The sequence below is a fragment of the Rhinolophus sinicus genome, linkage group LG09 (genome assembly GCF_036562045.2).
Source record: "Rhinolophus sinicus isolate RSC01 linkage group LG09, ASM3656204v1, whole genome shotgun sequence".
NCBI classification, from domain to species: domain Eukaryota; kingdom Metazoa; phylum Chordata; class Mammalia; order Chiroptera; family Rhinolophidae; genus Rhinolophus; species Rhinolophus sinicus.
Window position 1 is genome coordinate 106199221 of NC_133758.1, and position 23740 is coordinate 106222960.

Here is a 23740-nt window from a genome sequence, read left to right on the forward strand (position 1 = left end):
ATTTAATAGTCATTTTTCAATGGCAAATTTAAAAACACAACTATAAGAAATGAAAAATATGTGTGAAATTGGCAGATTATCATGGCATTTTAAACATAAGCCAATGTGCTTAAATATCTAGCTATCAGAATGTCAACTATGACTGGCCAAATTTTGTCTCCAGATCAATCCATGATGTTTTCCCCAAAGTCCTATAAAAGGCTGATTTGGGCAATATTTGGCTAAGTTCTCAAAATTATGGTTCCAATGAAATTGTGCATAGATTTCTAATACAAAAAGCAACATATTTTTGTATTTAATTTTACTTAATAAAATTGAGTCTTTTTCTAAATTCCCAAATATATTAAGATAATTTAATACTTAAGAAACTTCTGCAGTTGTAAACCTCAAAGTAGGCTGCTCCTTTATGTCCACAATAAAACATCTTTAACCTTTCCTTTCACTTGCCTATAGGGATCCTGTTCTAGAACTCATATGTAAGAATGTTACCACATTATTAAACAATACCAATTGGTATCTTGATTAGATAGGAAATGTTTCAAAAGTTATAACTATTTCTTTATCTTTAATTTTTTTTAATTGATTAAGTTTGGCTCAAGTAGAATAACACAGGAACACACCTGGTTTCCATTTTAAGTTGTTTCGACTTTGTTTTTGTTCTTTTTTCAATAGACAAATACATACTTTACATCGCGTTAAGTGGATTTTTTTCCATGATAACAGTCACAGCAAAAATTTTTCTTATTATAGTTGTAAATTTACATGATACACACTGGTTTTAGTTACAAAACAAAAATTATCTTAAGACATAAGTCCAATTACAAGTATAAAATATTTCTTTGAAGAAAAGAGATAAAAGATTAAAAGGAGGGAATAAACATTTCTTATTACAATGCTGAGCTGTATCTTTCCGTTCCTCTGTTTATTCCTGGGTTAGAGTCATATGTATTATACTGTTTAAAATGCTTATGTCCTCTGATTCAGCTTTCAATATTGAGACATTAATCCCAAATAAATAATAGGACATGTAGAAATAGATTTATGTAAAAGGGCATACATCTCAGCATTATTATTTGCAAAATTTAGAAAATATCCCAACATGGGAAAATCATTAAGTAAGTTAATGTGCTTTTAAAATATGGCCTATTATGCAGTCATTAAAGATGGTGTTTTCAAAGAAATTTTATGAAATGGGAAAAAAAGTTCCCCTTCAAAATTTTGAGTGAAAATATTTGACTACATAACTACATCCAGAATAAATGTATTTTTAAAAAACCTGCAAAGACATACTCTAAAATATTACCAGTAACTGTTTTCCTACCCTTTTAAACTTTTTATATTGATTACATTTCTACAATAAGCAATATTATTTTTAAATAAATATTTAGTTTCAACAATAATTTGATTCTCATTATTAGAATATTATTTATTAATTTCTTAAAAGAATTTTAAAAATAAATTCTGCTCTATCAATTTGGAAATCAAATTTTCTTTGAACTGTCTAAGGTTTATAGAGCAACTAAGTTAGGAATTTTCTGAACTGCTGTCCATAAATTTATAAAAAATGTCATAAATACATTCCCTAGGGAGCTAAAATTAAATATGGGAAATAACTTGCTTGCTCCAGCTATATTTAACACTCTTTGGAAGCAAAAAAAAATGTATAATACTAAATAATAATAACAATGTTTAGTTCAAATGTCACATGTTCCAGGTGGGGCCTCTATGCCTCCCACCAGAAGTGATCTTTCCCTTGTCCTGTCCTGAGCTCCTTTAATTCTTTGAATGTTTATCTGAGTGCCTTGACTGCAGCAGCCTGTGAGCTATGTGAGTTCAGAACTCATGTTTAATCCTCATAGCATCAGCCAGTGGCACTCATTATATGTTGACTAAATAAATGAAGTGAATTTGTTATGAAAGCGTTTCTAATAAGACTGATGCATTTTGGTGTCTCAGGTCCAGAGCTTTGAAGAAGAGACTGGTAATCCTCTTGACCTGACTTCAGGAATTATAGGTAAGAATTCACCAAGGTGTGCAGTGCCACCAATGGTCTTTCAGAAAGGGAATGTAAATAACTGCTGCTCAAATTTCTTAATATGTGGAACTCAAGTTATTGCCAGGTGATGTCACACCTACTACTACTGCTACTACTACTGTTTTCTACCTGCTACGATTTAAAACCTACTAGCAATGCAAATGTACATGCACATCTCAAAAGACTGCAGCAGTGTTCAGTATCACTGGGGCTAATGTAGTACGTGGTTTGTCTAACATTAACTCTGTACGATCTGACCAGTAGAGTGGAACGGATTTCTCATGGGACTGGGACTAACTGGGTGAATCCTTTCTTGCTTCTCTTGCCAACTGCTTGATGTTGCACAAGTCATTTTTATTTTACTGGGTCTCAGTTTTCTTTTTTTTTTGAAATCTGTTATAAAGAGATAATTTGTATGTTCTCTGCCAGCACTTATATTCTAAATTAAGTGATTTATGACCTTCATATTAAACTCTCAGTGGAAACAAGTTGCCTAGATGTACCTTTCGAAATCATCCCTTAGAATGATTTCTTATTGTCCTAGACAACAGAGAAGTCTTTCTCTACTTCTGGTTCTTACGCCCCCATTCAGCCATCATTGTGATTCAGCATTTCCATAATCCTATAAGAGAGCTAAAAGTAGACAGGAATTAGTGAAGCAAAATAAAGCAGATGAAGCTAGTGCATTTCCTGGAAGAAAATATGCAAATTTTTAATTTAATTTAGTGTGGTGTCAAACACATCTTTTTCATTATAAAGTGTATGTATGGGCCTCATTTTGCTAAATGCTGTTTAGAAATTATGCATTAGTAATTACAGGGTCCTGCTGGTTACATAAATTGTTATCCTGCTCTTTGAAGTAATTACCACATAACCTGCATTGAGGTTTATAAGACAAAAATAAGCATCTGTTTTCCATTTAATTGAATGCTTCTCAATGAAGCTGGAGGTCCCCTTGCCAATAGGAGCTGCCTTCCTTGACATTCAATTAAGAGGTCTGCTGATATCATGTTAGTTACCCCATTCATTCCAAAAAATGATTTGGGAAGTTAGGCGAAAGCACTAATCTACATTTAATCTCAAATTTAAAGAGCAAAGTAAAATGGGTGAAGGTTAGCCTAATGGAGAAAATCTGAATCACAGCTAAAGCAAATGCAATTTTGTTACTTTCAAAAACAGTGTTGTTAACCCCAGGAAAAGTAGGACTGACAAAACAAATAAAAAACAAAACTAGTTGAATGAATGGAGAAAGTGGGAAAGTATTACTGTGATATATATGAATGAATTACATATATAATCAAATATATATGAATGACTTTTTTGACTCAAAATTTAAAAAGTGACTTCATTTAAAAGATGAAGGCAGTAGAGTATTTTGACTGATAGGATATGGTGGAAGTGAGGCTGTACTACTCCCAGAACATAGCCTTTAACCCACCGGGCTGCTTCCTGGCTCTTGAGATACCTGCTCTTGCAACATTCCCTCTAGAAACCCAGCCCTCATGTTGTGAAAAGCCCAGCCACATGTGGATGCCACGCTGGTGGACAGCCTTGAATGAGCTCCCTCCCATGTAAATAAGCCATCTTGGGTGTCCAGTGCAGTCAAACTTTCAGATGATGCCAGGCCAGATGCCATCGGACTTCAACTGCATGAGAAAATCCAAGTGACAACCACATAGCTGAGCTGAGTCAACCCATAGAACCATGAGAGATAATTAGCTATGGTTTTAAGTACATAAGCCACACGAATAAATAAAGGCATGTGATAAATTCTTCAAATACCTTTAAAACTAAGTTAAAAGATATTTTAAAGATTGTATTTCATCTACTCATACACAGTGTTCTGAATATTAACAGGAAAAAAAAGTATATTTAAGCGTTTTCCTAAATGAATTTGAGTAAAATCTTATAAAAGATGGGTACACAGCCATAAATATACCATCCTCCCTTCAGCCCTGAAAAATTATCACTGAAATGAAAAAGGAACTTAAATATAAAGAGGAAATAGAAACAGTGCTATTAAAGGGCGGGGGGTGGTGGTGGGGGAGAACTCAATCATCCATATTCCAGAAGCCTTGAGGTATTTGTGTGGAATACTGGGGGTGCCAAAAAAATGTATACAAGGGGACACTTTGGTCAGTGTTACTCAAGCAGTAGTTCGCCATAATCAGAAGTGTCTGGACACTGATGGTAACCACTTTGAGCACCTCTTGTCATTGCAGAAGTCAAATGTGACTTGTATTCATCAGTTGTTTTCAGTTTATATTGAGTATTACAATTTTAATACAATTTTCCTTTCTTACAATGTGTACATTTTTTGGCACCCTCTGTATATTGTAGATGAAGTTGTAGACAGTTCTATAGGAAGAGCTCACTTAAGAATTAAAGAGACAGGTCCACTTCAGTACTGTATTAACACATTGAGGTCATAATTTCTAAAAGAATCTCATTTACCTCTGAAATTGGACAAGATGTGCCTTTCTTGTCACCTTATGAAATCAGCAAACACAGTAAAATCATCTCAAGACCTAGCAGTTTGCAATTAGAGGCTATTTCAGAAGAAATGTTTACCAATAAAAGTATGGCTACAAAGAATTCTTAGAAATCCTCAGAAATGAATATTCTCAGTGAGATATATGACGATATTGCTTCTGTGTAAGAGAATAATCTCCAATGAGTAAACATTCTTTTCATATAAAATACACAATGTCTGATTTTGCTCCTGATAATGGCGAAGTAACCTCTAACAGGCCAACCCTCCCACAGGTAACTATAAACTCTGTATAAAACATTTTAAAAATTCCTACCCAAAGGCACTGGAGAGTGACCAAAAGCAAGCAGATATTGGAGAAAGCTTCAACACTTGAAAAAAAGAATGGCACTGGATGAGTTTTCTGTTTTTTAAAGACTTTTAGCCTGAAGGCAGGCTCTAATTGACACCATTCTAAAAAATTTATAGAAATCGACAGTCTTGTTAGCTAGAAGAATCAGAAGACAGTTTGGGGCCATGACACCAGCTGGAAAGTTAGGTGAAAAATCTCAGAAAGGAGAGAGAGCCGGGGAGGAAAATTCTGAATCTGGGTATGAAATCTATCCAAATCTCTAGCCAATTCTTGAAGTAAACATGCATGGGGAAAAGTGCAAGAATCTCTACTAAGGCTAAAAGAAATGAACTGATATTTCCAATTGGAGTTTGATTCTAGCCAGTTTTCCTGCCTGCTAAAACAACATACCATTCACAATGTCCAGGTACAATAAGAAAGAAATTATTGGATTTATGAAGAAAGAAGAAAATATAGCATGTAGTCAAGAAAAAGGCAATTCATGGAGACATACCATGAAAAAACTCAGATGTTGGAATCAGCATACATGTATCTTAAAGAGCTTATTATAATCATGATGAAGGATGTAATGTAAACTGTGCTCAAAATGAACAAACAAGAGAAAAATCTCAAGAACAAAATAGAAATTATAATAAAGAATGAAACGAAAATGCTGTAAGTGAAAACTATAACTTCCAAAACACTAACTTTATTAGATGGGCCTAACAGCAGATATAAAATAATAAAAGAAATATTGATGAACTTTAACACTCATGTATATCAGTAGAAATTATCCAACAATCTGAAAAACAGGAGAAAAAGACACAAAAATTATATTTTAAAAATTATCTGAATTTCAGGAGCCTGTGAGACAATGTCAAAACATTGAGTATATATGCAATTGTGATCAGAAAAACAAAGGCTGGAAAGAATTGGGCAGAAAAAAAAATTTTTTTTGAAGAAGTAATGGTGGACAGTTTCCCAAATTCACTCAAAGATTTACAGATTCAAGAAGCTCAGCAATTCCCAAGTAGGATAAATACACAGAAAAGTATACTTAAATGATGTTATGTTTAAACTGATAAAAACAGAAAATATTCTAAGCAGGTACAGAAAATTTAAATATTGCATGCAAGGGAATAAAACTGTGAATGACTGGGCTTCTCATTAGAAGCTACGGAGACCAGAAGACAGTAACTACAAGCCAGATTCTATATGCAGCAAAATACTCTTCAAGAGCGAACATAAAATACAGACATTTTTAGGTAAAAGGAAACAAGCTAACATTATCAGCATACTTGCAGTGCAAGCAATGCTAAGGGAAGCTCTTCAAACTAAATATGGATGGTGAGTTGTGGCGTTTCTACCATATGTCAATGTAATACATACGACAATTATAGAATGGAGTAGGGGAGGTTGGTAAATGGACCAATATAGCTGCCAGGTTTCTACATTTTGCATGAAGTGGTAAAATATTAAATTTAAGTAGACTGTGAAAAATTAAGGATCTAACGCAACCCCTAACAAAATTACAGCAGTACAGCAAAATGCTGACAGAAAAATTAAAATATAATTCAAAAAACACAATGAAGACAGTAAATGACAGACTGAATACTGCAGGAAAATAACTGGATTATGAAAGTATGAGACATGTGAGAAATTATTTAAGAACTGAGTGGAAAAAGAAATGAATATAATAAACAAAATGTCAAGGGAGACAGATTCAAGGAACATTACATAGCTGTAACAGGTGGTTAGAGTTAGACTCTTTGCATCTTAGTTTTGACTGAGGTTCTAAAAACGATCAGTATCAGATACAAAGTCATTGTGTGACAAATCAACATACGCATCTTTTGTACAGAAATTGTAGGATCTAGTTCCACAAGTCTTGAACCTTTCAGCCCATTGTGTATACAAAGAAGGGACACATTGTAGAGAGAGAAAAGATTGGAAAAGATATTTCATTAGCGAACACTATTTCATTAACGCCCATCTGTGTTCCCATTCCACCATTTGGAGTAAGACGCGTGGTGCTAACTTTTAACCTCGAGCCGTAAGAGGCCTTAACGAGACCACTCACAGAGCAACTTCCTCATATTAAACAGTCACAGTGTGACAGGCAAGTATGTATTCTAAGCGCTTCACATACATTACATCATTTAATCTTCAAAATGAACCTTTCAGGTTGGCACTATTATTATCCCTAGTTATTAGATGAGCAACCGGAAGCACAGAAAGATGGAATACTCTCCATAATCTCACAGATAGTAAAAAGTGGTTCCAGGTCTCAAACTCAGGCTATCTCGACCCAGAGCCTGCACTCTCAAATGCTGCACCACACAGTTTTGAAAGGACTCCCCCACATTTGGAAGACACATGTCTCATGCAGGAGAATAATAATTCAGGCTGTGGAATGGAGTGTGACTCCAGGTTGGAAGCTTCTCAGCAACAGGTCAAGATGGCAAGAGAAGAGTTGACCACCATATTTCATCAATTATAACAATTTTTCCTTGAAATCAAGACATATCTTACAATTGATGGCAGGTCAGATTTTAATCGGCAGAGGTCTTTTTTCTTTTTGCTTTTTTAGAGGTACATAAATAATGAAAGTCTTAAAATTAATGGTACCTAATACTATTTGATGACAGAGGACATAATAAAAAGGAAGTGCCATCTGACCAAACCATTGATCCTGCAGCCGTAACACGTACATGTGATTGGTGGGTTTCAGCTTTGAGCATCAACAAAGAGACAAACAGGGAGACTTAATTCTGGTCATATAGCAAATCAGAAATATTATCAAACTGGATATTCTGAAGGCAGAAATATAGCTGTTGAGAAGTGTTGGATGGAAAGTTTGAAGAAAAGGTGGAGGAAGGATGGAGACTTTCCTCCAAAGAGAAAACAGGTGGCACCAACTTGGGGGACTGAGGAGTGGTTTCCCCAAAAGTATAAGCACGCTTTAGAAAGACCAAGAATGGGTAGTGCCAAATCCTAGGTTTAGAAACATCAGGGAGAAATGACCACTCTCAGGACAAAAGGGGCAGAAGAGGGAGTATTGACTGTTACCAAACTCAAGGGGTTCATTTGCCCACACACATCAAGGCCCAATGAGACACGAACAGGAGTTTGCATCAAAGAAAGGAGATTTAAGAAGATGGCGCCAAGCCTGGAGACAAGAAGAGCTAGTGTTCAGAGACCTGGCTCCCCGATGGCCACCAGGGTTACATGGGGGGAATCATCAGTCATGGTAGCTAAGGGAGCTGGGGTCGTGGGCTCTACAGATTGGTCAGGGCTGGAGTAGGTGGCATGAGGTCCTTATATCAGTCAGGGCATCATTCTGTCAGGTTTTGAGGGGGTGTGGCCAGTAGGGTCGTTCCAGCTTTGTGGGTCTGGAGCTGACACACAACTGAGGTCAAGACGTTATCTTTAGTTTAACCAAAACTCAGTTTCCGTGGTCAGTAGACCTGAGGCTTTGTTCCTCAGACTGTTGGGTGCTGACCAGAACCTGATGTCCTTCAGGATTAAGGGAGTGAATGTGTAGTACATGCAGAGATAGAAGGAAAAGGAGAGAAAAGAAGCAAGTGACTTATGGTGCTGTTAGGCGACACAAGGCCAGTTTGAATCAAGGAGAAAGAGAAGAGAAAAAGCAATTTTGAAGAAATGAAGCTTTTGCAGTTATGTGACTGGAACCTGGAGTGGGTAGCCGTACGGAAAGCTGCTTTCTGTGGAGCGAGGCGGCCAAGCCGTGGAGGCAGGCGGGAGAATGAGCACTCCAAGTTCCCTCTCCTCCAGTCTCCAGTGGTCAAACCCAAGCTAAAGACAGTATCAAGGAAGATTCGTATTTGGTCCATAGGAGACAAAAACACAGAGCTGGGTGGAGAACAAAGGAGAGCGCATCTGGAGAAGCAAATAGAAAGTATTCAGCACAGGACGCTAATGTCTTCACCTCAGATACAAGGCCGGCAAATACTGATTATAGCTGATGGGCTGAGAAAGGGTTAGATAGATAGATAGATGATAGATGATAGATAGATGATGATAGATAGATAGATAGATAGATAGATAGATAGATAGATAGATAGATAGATAGATAGATAGATAGATGCATACATTGATAAAGAGAATGGAATAGCGGTATAAATTAGCTAAATCTTATTTTTTATAAAGGAATCAGATGGACCTGGATTGAAATTCGGGCTAGTTTTACTACCTATAAAAGCTAATCTAGAGCAACTCAGTCACCATCTTTATGCCTCAATTTCCTCATAGGTAACATAATAGCAATAGGATGTATAGCGTTGCTGCGACAATCAAAGGAGTTAATTCACGTAAAAAGATTGGAAGAGTGTCTGGAACGTGCTAAGCACTCAATGATATATTGCTGTTAATAAGTAAAAAAATAGAGCTGAAAGCGTGTTAGTTAGAAAGAAACTATATAGTCAGAGGAATCATAAATCAAAAGGTTTAAAAACAATTTTTACCTTTGGGGAATTTCTTTTTATTACGTAGTCTTTAGCACTATCAGATTTTTTATGTGTATGTAATAATTTGATTAAATAAATAAACATTGCAACAAAAATAGTTTTTATTAAGTCCAGGCACATCAATAAAAGGAGAATACCTAACTATCATGGTAAAATGTATGAAGTTGAAGGATGAGGTGGGGCAGGGAGTAATCCACGAATTTCCAGACAGAAAAACACAGATTACTTACAAAGTGAAGAAATTCAAACATCTTATTAGCAACACTAACTTGCAGATGGGAATAAACTAATATACACATAATTTAGAAGTGGAAAAATGGGAACCAATGATTTTTATGCCCATCCATATTCTTCTATATGTAAGAGCAGCATAAATTCATGTTCAAAGAAGGACCCATGAAGTATATCTTCAGCACCTATCAGTACAGTGTCCTGATTAAGTAAGATGTTACTCAAAATAAAGTACTCTAGAATGATGAAAATAGGGTATGGAAAAAGTGAACTCAAGTAAAAACCCCCAAAAACATACAGTTAAACTTAGTTAATTATTGTTAAAACTTTTGAAAGAAATAAAATATTATAACATAGTTTTGGATAAAAAATAAAATTTGCAATATTGACCAGCTTAAATTCTATTTTATTACAACAAATTACTGTAAAATGTTGGAAATAGAATAAAAGAGATATAAAGATGAAAACTAATCAGGGCTGATAATATTCAAGTCTAGTATGCTTCAAGGTAAAATAAAATATTAAAATATAAAGACGACTTTTAAAAATTAATCAAAAATTATAAACCTCATTTAAAGTTTAACAATCATGAATCGTTTCATACCAAGTAATTAACATTCAATATATAAAGGTTGATTTTATGAAAAGCCCCTAGAAATCAATAATAAAAAAACAGATCTTATTAAATTAATGAGGAAAGGAAATACTTATGCAGTCCAAGAAAGAAATACACAAGCTCCATAAAAATGACAAAACATGATCAGTGTCTGTTGTAACTAAAGAAATGCAAATTTGAATAATAATAATAACGTTTCACCTATCAAATTATCAAATATTCAAAGATTTAATAATATCCTGTGATAATAAAAATGTAAAACAAACACTCACCCATTGTTAATTGGAAGTTCAATTGTCATAATTAGTTGAAGTGTAATCTCTCTATTTCACAATTTAAAATGTATGCAATTTTGATGCAACTATTAAAGTTCTGGAATTGGGCCTTCCAATAGACTCAAATGTGCACGCAAGGATTTTTACTGCAAGAATGTTTATAATAACAAACAACTAGAGGCAGCCTAAGTACCTAAAAATATGTTTGCTCTAAGCAATTGTTATATATCCTCATATTAATCTGTATTCAGACATTATTTTGAAAAATGAGGCAGATATTTATGTGTTGATATGGAAAGGTACACCATTGTTAAATGAGGGGGGAAATGAAATGTGCAAAAGATTCCATACAGACACCTCTTTGCACCTATTTCTGTTGAAGGGGGAAGCATACACAGAATGCTTTTGGAAGAATGTATAAAGAACTGGTAATGGTCTTAACAGAAGGGAAGCTAACATATTTAAAATTAATTGGTATCTTTTTCTTTTGTTACCATGTGCATATGTTATTTTCATAAGACTACTTAGCGAAAAATCCTGGCAATACTATAGGACATTGACACAATAAAAATGGGAGATTTTGTTATCATTAATTCTCTGCTCCATTCCCCATAACAACCAGTCCAAAACGTTTGTGCTCTTTTAATTTTTAAAAAAAATTTCATAAAAATTATATATATTTAAGGTGTACAACATGATGATGTAATGTGTATATATGCAATGAAATAATTACTGTAGCCAAGCTAATTACCATGTCATCTCTTCACGATTACACTTTTGTGTATATGATGAGTGAACTTGAAATCTCTCTTAGCAAATTTCCAACATTGAATCCAGTATTAGTGACTATTGTCATCATGCTGTACCTTAGATCCCTAGACTTACTTGTCTTATATTACGCAACTTTATACCCTTTGACCAATTATCTTCCCCCCAAATTGGGAGACTTTAAGTTCAAGCATGAAATAATAAAAGATGATAGAAAATATATTAATATTGTAATTGATAACATGCACTTAATAGGAAAAATATTGAAATAGGTATTCTTTGCCAGTGTTCTTGGAATATTTATTGAAATATCTAATAATTTGTAAATGCAATCATTATTTCATCAATTTGTTAAATACACACACACACACACACACACACACACACAATCTCATTCATAATATATAGATCAGTTTGCCATAGGTATAAATGCAGTAATATTTGAACTCAATGATAAAAATATAAGCAACACTTTCCTCCTCCAAAAGAACAAAACAAAATACCAAATCCAGGACTTGCGGACTGAATCATCCATTTTAAAGAAAAGTACAGAAAATGCTGTTAAACTACAAATGCAAATCACTTGAATAATAATGATCATTTCATATAAAATTGGAGAATTGGATCAGAAGCAATAATCTGAGGCAAATTCATAGCATTAATTGCTTTTATTATTAAACGAAAAAAATCCGAAGTAAACTAGGTATTTGACCCAAGAAATGATCATAAAAATAATAAAAATTTTTAGAAGATAGAAATTAATAAAGAAGTGGAAATTAATAATGCGTGAAGGAGAAAACAAGTGATTTGATAAGTAAAATCTAAGTACTAGGTTTTTTGTCTGTGGGGGAGAAAAAGATAAAGCTGTCAAACAATAAAAGAGAGAAAATAAATACAGACAAAATTAGATCATCAAAATAACATTAGAGAAAAGACGTAATACATATAACTATTGATATGGAAAATAAAATTATATAATATGCAAAATCTATTTTTGAATTATAAGGAACATCAGTTCAACTAGTGCAATTAAAATCAGAGGTAATTCATATGGATGATATTTTAGAAAAAATATATATTTATAATATAAAATTTCATATTGATATTATATTACCAATATGTATGTACCCATATATATTTAAAATAAAAAATTTAACAAAATAGCATAACAGAAAAGCTAAGGAAACAAACACCATAAGGGAAGAAACAAACAAAAATTAAGTTTATCAAAAACTACCTCTAAGAACAACAATGACCACCACCACCAACTAAAAAACATTATGTGACCAGATTCTTTTAAGTTTTCAAGAGAGAACTACTCTTTTATATAAATCTTTCAGATAATGTAAACATTTGTAAATCTTTCCAGTTCCTTTTAGATTTTTGAAAAACTTGATACCAAATGTCACTAAAATGGCTCACAAAATTGGTAAATTTCACTTATAAGTACAGATGTAAAATTTTTTCAATAAAAAATGATTTAAATGAAGTAAAATATTATATCACAGTATAAGGTGGGGATAAACAAATCATACCTGGGTACATACAATATATAAAATACATAGTAACCTTAGCAACATTTATTGTGTATTTATAATGCATATACAAAGTAAAAGCACAAAAATATGCAAGGGAAAATAGTAACACCAAATTCAGGATCCTGGTTACCTCCGGGAGGAAGGAAAAGGAGGGAGGAAGTAGGATCAGGATGGGATAAACCCAGGGCTTTTATTCTGTTACGGTGCCTTTTAAAAGAAAATCTGAAGTAACTATGGTAAAATGTTACATTTTAATGAAGCTGATGGGTGGTTATAAGGAGTAGATAGATACTTCTTGTGCTCCTTTCTGTACTTTTTTGTTTGAAATATCTCTCAATGCGAGAAAATTTAACAAAAACAAAGATGTAAGTAAAAAATTTTCCTGAATAAGATAATGTAAATGAAGCAATTTTCAAGCCCAGTAGTAATCTAAGAAATACATATTTAAATTACACTAAAATAGACAAGTTATTAAATTGATGAAGGTTTAAAAGGTGATACAACCTAATGTTGGTAAGGATACATATTGCTTTCTGAAGGCAATATAACAATGTGTATCAGAAACCTTGCATAAGTGCTTACCTTTTGACCTGTGTATACCCTCTAGAAACTTATAAAGAGGTGTGAAAAATTAGAACTAGCCTAAATATCCCTTATAGAGGAGTATTTAAATAAATAATGCTACATATAGTAAAATGGGATATCATGCGGCCATTAAAAAAATGGGAACACAACTAGTATTTCGTGCCACTGTGGTTAAATACTCAGAGTTAAGAGACAGAAACAAGCCATAAAATAAAATGTACGTTCCTACAGAAAAATAATTCACTTAGATACAAAATTGCATCTGACATAAACTATAGTTCATAGTTTGGTGACCATCTCATGGGGACAGGTTTCAGGTAATATTTTTTCCTTTCTTTTTACTTTTCATATTACACAAATTTAAATTTTTAAAACAGCTTTCCAACCCTTACCCTACACACACACACACACACACACACACACACACACACACACACACACCAATAGATCAATTGATAGAGAGAGAAAGAGAGAGGACATGGCAATCTTACATCCGGCTTTTCCTTCTTTAGCTTATCTCTATTTTCAAATTTGTCCAACAGAATAATCATCTGACAAAGAGAATCCTAAATGTTAATGTTTATAATCTGGGTATATTTAGGGATTTAGTGGGGGTTAAATTATGAAGACTTCACTAATAGGATTTTTGCTCCAGAGCAGATTTAGAAAAGGTAATTTTGAAGGGATACGTTTTCCATCCTGTCTCCTAGCTGGTGGTCTTCCCCCTCAGCTACCACTAAACTAGACTCTGTTCTCTCTCTCTCTCTCTCTCTCTCTCTCTCTCTCTCTCTCTCTCTCTCTCTCCCCCCCCCTTCTGTGTTATTTCAAAGGGGCTGGCATACTAATTTAGAATAACATAAAAAACGGCCCATTCTCCTGTCTTAAGCAGCCATAGTCCACAGTCTGCTCTACTCTCCCACCGTTATTTTCTGTACCTGTAAACTCTAAACGTGTGCTGTTTCTATGCTTGGTAAACAGCACTTCTATGGGACTCATCTGGAAAAACTGTAACTAATGCTGTTTCATGTTCAATGGTGCTCTGGGTGAGGGTGGGACTCTTGTCTTATTTCCCCGGCATCCCCAGGCCTAGCGCAGGGCCTGACCCATCAGAGAACCCCACACTTACTTGTGGCCTCCCCACATTGCTCATGTCACTATCTAGGCTTCTCTTGTCTTATCCAGGAAAAGTTCCCATGCGAATTAACTTATGGTGACTTACCACTGCAAAAGTGCATTGTGGGCAGAGTATAATGACTATCTTAAAATATAGTACATGGTGTTTTTCATGATTTTATCTGTATGGATTTCAATATTTCTAAATTAGGAATGGATGCAATTTGTATGTTCCTTTCAAAAGCCTATGAATTGGCGCTTTATTTTTGCATGGTGCATTTAGTCCTAAGTAATGTAGACTTCATTTACTTCCATTTTTCACACATTCTACCATTCTCAGAAAAATTGGTTTACCTGAATATACATGGAATATGTTGTTTAACTGTATATTCCAATCAATTACATTTATTATTAGGGAGCAGTTCACTGTTAATTAACAGTTTATATCCATCCATGGATTTGCAGTGTCCTAAATTGTTTCAATCACATTACTTACTGTAATCACCACACTATTTCTTTTTCTTTTTAGAGATAGCATATCAACAAATTAAGTGACAAAAGGAAGCTAGGATCTTTTGAATTCAAATCTAGTCTTCCTTCCATACTGAATTCATTCATTCAACAAATATTTAATGAGCACTTAACAAGAACCTGTTTTAGGTGCTGGCAATACAAATGAAAGCACAACACAATCTAGCCTCATGGAGCTTTTAAATATTAGGAGAAAGCAATTAACTATTGGTTTTATTGGAGCTGCAAAATGTGATAAGTATCATGAAGAAAAGGCAAAAGATGAATAAAAAGCTGCTATCATCCAGGAAAGAGCTACATACAGATTTGAGTGCCTTGCCAGAGCGTCTTTTTAAGTTCTTGGCAACATTTGAGTGTTTACTCTGTGCCAGCCGCAGTTCCAGGCACTTCACAGTATTAATTCATTGAATCCCCCCTTGGAGGTGGATTCTATCATCATCATTCCCATTGCACAGATGAGGAAACTGAGGTCCAGCAATTGTGTAACTGCCCATGGCCACAAACCTCAGAGCCCCTAACTGTCTTTTGTGTCTGGTTGCCTTCTGAATTGACCTTGAGGGAATGCCCCAGGTCAGAAGCTCTTAGTGCTTGCTTAACTTCTAGTACAGAAAAGCTATGAAAGCAATAAAATTGCTCAAATATAAAACTTAGATCACGAGACTCAGAAGATACTGATTTCTGTAGTAACCTTGTACACATGAATTCCTTTGCCACCTACAGTTTCACACCTGGGTTGTGACCACTGGTCTCCCCAGTGATGTGGGTTGCTAACTGGGAGGTAAAAATGGACTCCACGGACACTGAGAAGAGGGGCCAGAGTGGCCATCTCTTTTGTTGTTTGTTTGGTTTGAGTAGTGTTATTTGTTTCTGGGGAATTAGCACACGGGGAAGGATAGCCAAGATGAAAGGAACGGCTCACTGTTATATGCCTGTTCACAGGACACATTAGGACCAGGACACTGGTGGAGCACACGTCTCAGTGGCCCTGCCCCTTGGCTCTGTCGCCTGGCCTCAATTTGAGTCCAATTGCTTAATTTTCTGCACACCCCACGAAAGCCAATTCCCATGCTGCTCTGTGTCTTCTTTATATTTCTCCATAATGCCGTCCCTGGCTGTTTAACTGCGGCAGGCTTTATGATAAGGGTTGTTGTTTGTTTTTTTCTTCCTTGGCAGTAGGCAAAGACTTAATTTTAAAAGACACACTCAAACTCAAACAGCCCTGAACGACTTACAGAGAAAGCAGGGTGTTTTCTAGGCTTGTTTTGAAATATTACAATTTTTTTATTAGGCAATTTTATCATTGTTATAAATAAGTAATTGTACTGGGGAGAAGGGATAATCCTTATTTAATTAAATTCATCTATACTCCCAGGTTGGCAGCAACAAGACATATGTGAGACTAATACCCACAGCCTGCCTCTTTGCATGTGCAATTAAAAATTCACTCTACAGTAGCACTGGCAGTTTAGTGTTGCTTTTGGCATTTACAAATTCTTTTATTTTGTGACTTTTTTTTTTTACCATACACATATGCTGGAGCAGATGTTGCTTATTTGTTGTTTATTCAAATCTGTAGGCTCTGGCAGCTAACTCCATTGTTCTGTAATGAAGCTTTATTCACTGTCCTGTATTAGGACCCCGCGTCTGCACGAGAGGCTGCGTTAGTTCCCAGTAGGACGCCACGGTTATTGCCCTTGTAGTTGGCTGTTTATAGTTGGAAGCTTGCACTGGGGGGAAAAAAAACAACCACAACAAAGGGCTGGTGGTTACGACTGAGGGTGAGTGGAAGGGACTGGCCGGAAGGTCACTGGCAAGGCTTTGTCGCTCTGCCCTGGTGGCCTCAGCCTGGCATCGGGACTCATATGCTTCGGGGACTTGGTGGCTGAGGCTGGGAAGCTTTTCCTTCCTGCTCTTTCTCTATTTTTCCTTTCCTTTTATATTTAATGTGTTCAAAAGCAGGGCTCTGCTGCAACTCCCCACCACCCCTTTATTTCCAGTGCCTTCACAGGTTCGTTAACAGCTTCTCTTTGCCAGAGGGGCTCTGACCAGCAGAAAACAATTTCTTCCATATATCACACCCTCATCCCATCTTTCCTCCTCCATGTATGCTTTCTGGCTGCCTGTGTCTTGAGGGTAGCCACACTTCATAAAGTCGAGAATATCAGGTCCATGTTGACCAAAATAAAGACCTGCTCATCCTTAGAGCTCCCATGCCAATTTGGAGACATTCGCCTTCTGGAAAACCCCGGTCTTGGCCAGGAGGCAATCAATCAGAGATGTAACCACCTCCATCTGGCACATTATGACATAGAACCTCACTATTAACACATTTGTGATTCATCTTGTCCCAATGAGTGGTGCCAGGGATCAAACCACAGCCTCCCTCCCCGTGGCAGCTGGGAGCACTCTAGCTTCCCAGCATGCAGAGTTAACACATTGGCTCCTGTGACATTGCAAGTAACAATTCTTTTAATTATCACACCTTCCCCCCCCTCCCCACCCACTGCACAGACATTTTGGCACCATGGGGATATTCTGCAGCCGGCAGTCAGTACTTCTCTTAATTGACTGAGTACGTTCCAATAGCGTGAAGCCTGGTCTTACCCACTATCGAATGAAAAGGGCAGTGCATGATGCTAAGGCCTAACGCTGCACCGCCCTGCACTTGTTAGGGAGCTTTAACTTCCATGAGGATGCTGTCGTGTTCGTTCATAATTTTTAAAAAATATATATTTCTTTTAATTGTCTATCTATGAATGTGAATCTCCTGAGGGTCGAATTCAAGGTCTTCTCCATTCTGGCCTCAGTCCACCCTAACCGTCTCATTTCCTCTCCCACAGCCTAAATGTTGCAAGGATTCGGTGGCTCAGTGTTCCCCAGCACCCCCACTTTTACATCTCGATAATTACATCCCTCCCTTTTCATGGAACCACTTCCCCCCTCCTGTCCATGTACCCAAACGCACCCATCCTTCCAGGTCTCAGTTCACTCATTACCTCTTCTGTCATCTCCTCCAAGGACCCTACTCCCCAAATTCCTTCTGTGGTGCTCCCGTAAATTTTGATATGCATTTACCATAGGCCTTACCACAGTTTGCCTTGAATTATAATTAGCTGGTAAAAAATATGTGTCCCTAATTAAGTATTTACTTCTTTTAAGGATTCTTTGTGTATGTGTATCTCTTGGCTATGGTTCGGCATCACATCCACAGAGGGGCCAGTATGGGGTATGGATTTAAGGAATGGGATTACATCTCTACTGAGAATTCTGGGTTCCAGGTCCTACACAAGGCACTTTACAGTCTTAATTCATCCTCAAAACAACCATAGGAGTAAGTGGATTTTACTCCCATTTTACAGATGAGGGAACTGAGGCTCAGAGAGGTTAAGTAAGTAGTTCAAAGTAACCCAGCTATTGAGTGACTGAGCTAGGTTTCACAGATCTGTCTGATCTCAAAGCTTCTATTCTTGCTAAAACACTCTTTTGTTGCCCTAGAAAAAAATTTAACACTATTATGTTAGAATAGTCAAGGTACCACCCTAATATAAACATGTAGATAGAAGTAGATTTATAGCTCAACAGAGGAAATACTGCTGTATTTATAAGGAAATATTAAAATTAGCGTATATTATTATAATATGATTGAAATGGTCCACACCAAAAAAGGGAGCAAACCAAAGTTTATGATTTCACCTGGGGGAGGGGGGTTGTGTTTATTTAAATTCAGGCTTATTATTATTATTGTAATTGTTATTGTTATTAAAACCCCCACAGATCTATGCTAGATATGAAAATAAACAGGAAAATGCTTTTTAAATGCCCTTTATAAAAATTATTGTTTTTGTTTAACAAGAGACGTGTTTCAGAGTTTTTTGAGAGGATACTTTATGTCAGTATGACACCAAGATCCCTTTATTTTGTTTTAGCCTGAGAGATTGTTTTGGAAGGGGATTAGAAAATGAATCTCTCACAGGCCTTTTTGAGCATGGACAGGGGATTATGGAGGAAAGAGAGGGTGCGGCCAAGGTAGTTTATAAAAGCCATCGAAAAGAAGGAAGGGGAGGTAAAGTGGATGCATTTTAGATGTTCTTTATCTCACATTTTACCCCCTTTTCTTGCCCCCGCTCAGCCCCACCACTTTCCATCCCCTCATTCCTTTCTATGTCCCTTTAAGTGTTAGTCTAAAACCATTCAGGATGAATATTACAATAAGAAACTAGGCCATTAATTAAGGGGTTCAAGTTAATCCCAGGTAGCATGAAAGTAATGTGACGTTCAATACCTTGGGCGAAAGCCAGGGGAAAATCGCAGCTTCCCATCTCCTTTTCCAGGATCTCTTAGAAGGAAGTTGCCAGTTCTTGTGTAACAAAAAATCATTCTATGTGATGAGCATATGTCTCTAGAAAAAGTTGAGCAAATAAGGTATCCCAATGAAAAGGAAACCGGTGTTAGAAGAGGCTTTGACTATTAGGATTCTCCTGTCCATCCCTGACCTTTTTCTGGCCGTTCCCCTCACTTTGGAAGGGGAGTTGGCGTTTCCCCCTCCTAGCCTTCCCTGGGAAAGTTGAAGCCAGAGGTGAAGCTGTTTCTTCTTCCTGGGAAGAGAGGTTAGAGAGGGGCTCAGAGCCAGAGCAGCTGAGATTTTGATTGGTTTCTTCTGCTGCCAACTCTGGTCTGCGTCTGGTGCCCACACAGACATCAATGATGATATCTGACATGGTCCATTTCCTTCAGCATGTGCAATTTGCCCACCTGCATGGCAATCGCACAGGTTTAACCTTGATCAGGGTCTGACGCATTCACCAATAAGATTTAAACTTTATTGTATCAAACGTAGCATTATATGAACTTGAGGTGTTCTATTTTCTTTAAATGACTTCCTTTAGAAAATGTTTCGAGTTGGTCAACGGGGAGTTCCGTTTTTATTATTGCGGTATCATTATTGTTCCTATTATATTAACATATAATCTTACTAGTATAAATTCTAAATGCCTCCTGAGCAATAAGACTATTTCAAAGAACAGTATTGGCTCATTGTTAACTGTCAAGTGAACACATTTTGATGGGCTAGCTGTCCAAAGACACTGATATGTATATCCTGGCCACCTAGCAGAGGAACTGGCACATATTGAAAGCTCAAAACGTGTTTGTCCAATGGGTGAATCAGATCACGAAAGATTTCTCAGGGGCTCTATTTCTACCTATGATCAAAAGACAATAAAATCAAGCCCCGCCCTAAATGTCTACATCGTGCTTTGATACAAGACAACTGAGGGAGACACAGACAGAGATATGGACAGAGATAGACAGGCTGACAGAGAGAAACTCATGATGGCCAAACCCCAGAGACTTAAATGAAACCAAGGTCTCTGAGATAAAACTTTGCAAAGATAGTGTAATCCAGTGTCATAGATTTCTATTGATCTGAGTTGATCTGGAGAAAGAGCTTTGAATTTAGAGGAAGAAAATATTTTTTATGTCCATTAGACTATCATTTTCAAACATTAATATCAAATATTGTATCAACTGGGGATTTCATCAAGGATATTGAAGAAGAAACTAAAAGTTCATATGGAGGTACAGATACTGAATCAAATATACGGACCAAGATATCTCTGGCATTTTTCTCCTTTTTGTTTATTTTCCTTTGTGCATTTTGTCACCTCTTTCTACAGTATCCAATACCTTCAGAATATATTTTTTTCCCAAAGCAAATTGTTATATCAGGTAAGCTAAGCGACTCTGATCATTTCAAATTACACTGAGCATCTACGCTTATGGTAATTTTCATTATGGGATGACTTCTAAGCCTGCTGTGAGGCAGTCATCCTTGGGGATTTTCCTTCATCTTTTTCTGGAGTTAGATCCTCTCTTTCCTAGAGCTCATGTCTTCTTTCTTTGGATTCTTCTTTTTCTTCATTTTTTAGAGAATGTCCTACAATGATTTCATTAGCTAAACAAAGCTCTGCCCTCAGTGTGCCTTTCCCATCAAATAGATGGTGGCTCTTAATGCCTGGTGCACAGTTGTCATTCTAGGATATCTTACCATCATCAATGTGGAGATCCCCTTGCACTGGATCTTTTTTTGGATCTCCTGTTTTTGATATTTCTCTATCTTGATTGATGCCTTCACTTTGATGGAGGATTATCTCCAGTAGCTTCTTAAGAAGTGTGCAAAAGGGGTAAATTTTTTAACCTGTGTATCTGAAAATGTTTTCATCCTGCCCTCACACTGATTAATATGTTGGCTCAGCATAAAATTCTACATTCATTTCCTTGAGAATTCCGAAGGCCTTATTCCATTGTCTTCTTGCTTCAAATGTTTTACTGTTGAAAAGTCTAAAGCTATGGTGAACCCTGTTTTATGTTTCTCTCCCTTTTGAAGCTTAAAGATTTTCTCTACTGTTCTGAAATTTCATAATGTTATGTGTGGGCCTATTTCTATCCATGGGACTGGGTGTTCAGGGTCCAGTGCAACCACCAATTCGTACCCTTCAGATTTAAATGATTTGTTAATTTTTTAACACTAGTTTTCACTTTTTCCGTTTGTGGAAATTCTATGATTTGCATATTGTGACTAGTGAACTGGTCCCTAATTTTCTCAAATTCGCTTTCCTGTTTTCCATGTCTTTATTTTTTTAGCTCTGATTTCTGGAAGACTTCCTTAGTTCATCTTCTAACATTTCTATAAAATTCATTTCTGTTTTCACATATTTAACTTATGTGAGGTTTATGTTGTCACAATGCTTTTTTCCGTATAGCATCCTATGCTTGTGTCATGGTTGCAATGCTTTCTCTTCTCTCTTTGAAAATATCAATAATAGTTTGTGTGTATGCAGGGATGTATGTATCTATGAAGTTTCCTTCTCACCATATAGTTCCTGTTTCATCCTGGCTGATTTTTTTTTTTTTTTGATTTTTTTTTCTGCTTATTGTGGTCTCTGTCTCTCATCCTGGAAGTTATTCTTAGATGCCTGGAAATTTTGGGTTGAGTGCTTATGACTAAGAATGAAAGACATTCTTAAAAAGCTCATTAGAAGTTCTGGATATGTAGGGAAATCTTGTTGAATTTGAGCTTAACTGTAGGTAGATGTAGATAAACAATTTTGGGAGGAACCCCTGTATATTTAGATCATTTCTCTCGGACTGGTCAGGGTCTTCAGAGAGTAGTTTTCTAATCTCCTGCCTAGAATAACAATCAAGCAATCAGCAATCTGGAAACCTAGTCAAGAAGAGCTTAGAGGTTTTGGCATTGAACATTCCATGTATACATGTCTGTAATGTGGTCACCATACCATTGACAGAAGGTAATTGAATCCTAGATCCAAGGACCTTCTGTGTTCCCAGATTCAGTGAATAAACTTCCATTATTTCCTGAGATGGAGGTGAATAGACACTCATTATTCTGGCTTGGGAGGAGGGGAAATTAGGATCTAACCACTTCATTTTTCCATTTTGTTTGGAGTGTTTAATCTAGTTAAGTTTAATATAATCATCGATAAGATAGGATTTATGTCAGCCATTTTGCTATATGTTGTGAATGTCATCTTTTTTTATTCCTCTATTCCTCCATTACTGTGTTTTTTTTAGTTAGATAGGTATTTTCTAATGTGCCATTTTAATTATCTTGTTTCTTTTATTGTATTTTTTAAAATAAAGTCTATGTCTTTAATAAAGTACGTTTTTTTCTTAATTTTTGGGGGGAATATTGGGGAACAGCATGTTTTTCCAGGGTCTATCAGCTCCGAATCATTGTCCTTCAATCTAGTTGTGGAGGACGCAGCTCAGCTCCAAGTTCAGTTGTCATTTTCAATCTTAGTTGCAGGGGGAGCTGCCCACCATCCCATGGGGGAATTGAACCAGCAACCTTGTTGTTGAGAGCTTGCACTCTAACAAACTGAGCCATCCGGCCGCCCCTCTGGCAGCTCAGCGGCAGCTTGTTGCCTTCGATCTACTTGTGGAGGGCGCTCACAGCCCATGTGGGGTTCGAACTGGCAACCCTGTTATTCAGAGCTTGTGCTCTAACCAACTGAGCCACCTGGCCACCCCTCTTTCATTGTATTTTTAAGTTACTTTCTCAGTGGTTACTGTGGAGATTATAGGGATTACAATATCTTAAAACATTCTAGCTAGGATTAACACCAACTTGTTTTTAACAGTATGTAAAAACTTTGCTCCAAAGTAGTTGCATTCTTTCCTCTCTCCTTTGTGGTATTTTTGCCATACAAATTACATTTTTATACATTATATATTTTTTTAACTCAGTTAATAATTATTGCTTTATTGAGATGTCTTTTAAATCAGATAAAAATAAAAGAATTACAAGCAAAAATACGTTTTTATTGTCTTTATATTTACCTGCATAGTAACTTTTATTTGTGCTGTTTATTTGTACATATGGATCTGAGTTACTTCTAATGCTCTTTCACTTCAGCCTAAAGGACTTACAATAGTTTTTCTTATAGATCAGGTCTGCTAGTGATGAATTCTCTCAGTTTTGTTTATCTTGGAATGTCTTGAATTATCTCTTATATTTTGAAGGATAGTTTGGCTGGATATAGAATTCTCAGTTAATATTCCCTTTTCTTTCAGTGCTTTGAATATTTCATCCCATAGCCTTCTGATCTTCATGGTTTCTGATGAGAAGTTAGCTGTTAATCTCATTGAGTTTCCTTTGTATGTGATCAGTCATTTTTCTCTTTCTACTTTTGAGATTCTTTCCTTTATCTTTTGACTGTT

The 23740-nt window shown here is 36.2% G+C and overlaps 1 protein-coding gene across 4 annotated transcripts in view; it reads left to right on the forward strand.

Moving 5' to 3' along the window:
- The window catches only part of ITPRID1 (ITPR interacting domain containing 1), a 124205-nt gene that overhangs the window by 47814 nt on the left and 52651 nt on the right, over positions 1-23740 (forward strand). For all 4 annotated transcript variants that reach the window (XM_019726208.2, XM_019726211.2, XM_019726210.2 and 1 more), the window contains one exon: positions 1957-2014. In XM_019726208.2, the coding sequence (XP_019581767.2) occupies positions 1957-2014 (58 nt within the window). The remainder of the gene's footprint in view (positions 1-1956; positions 2015-23740) is intronic.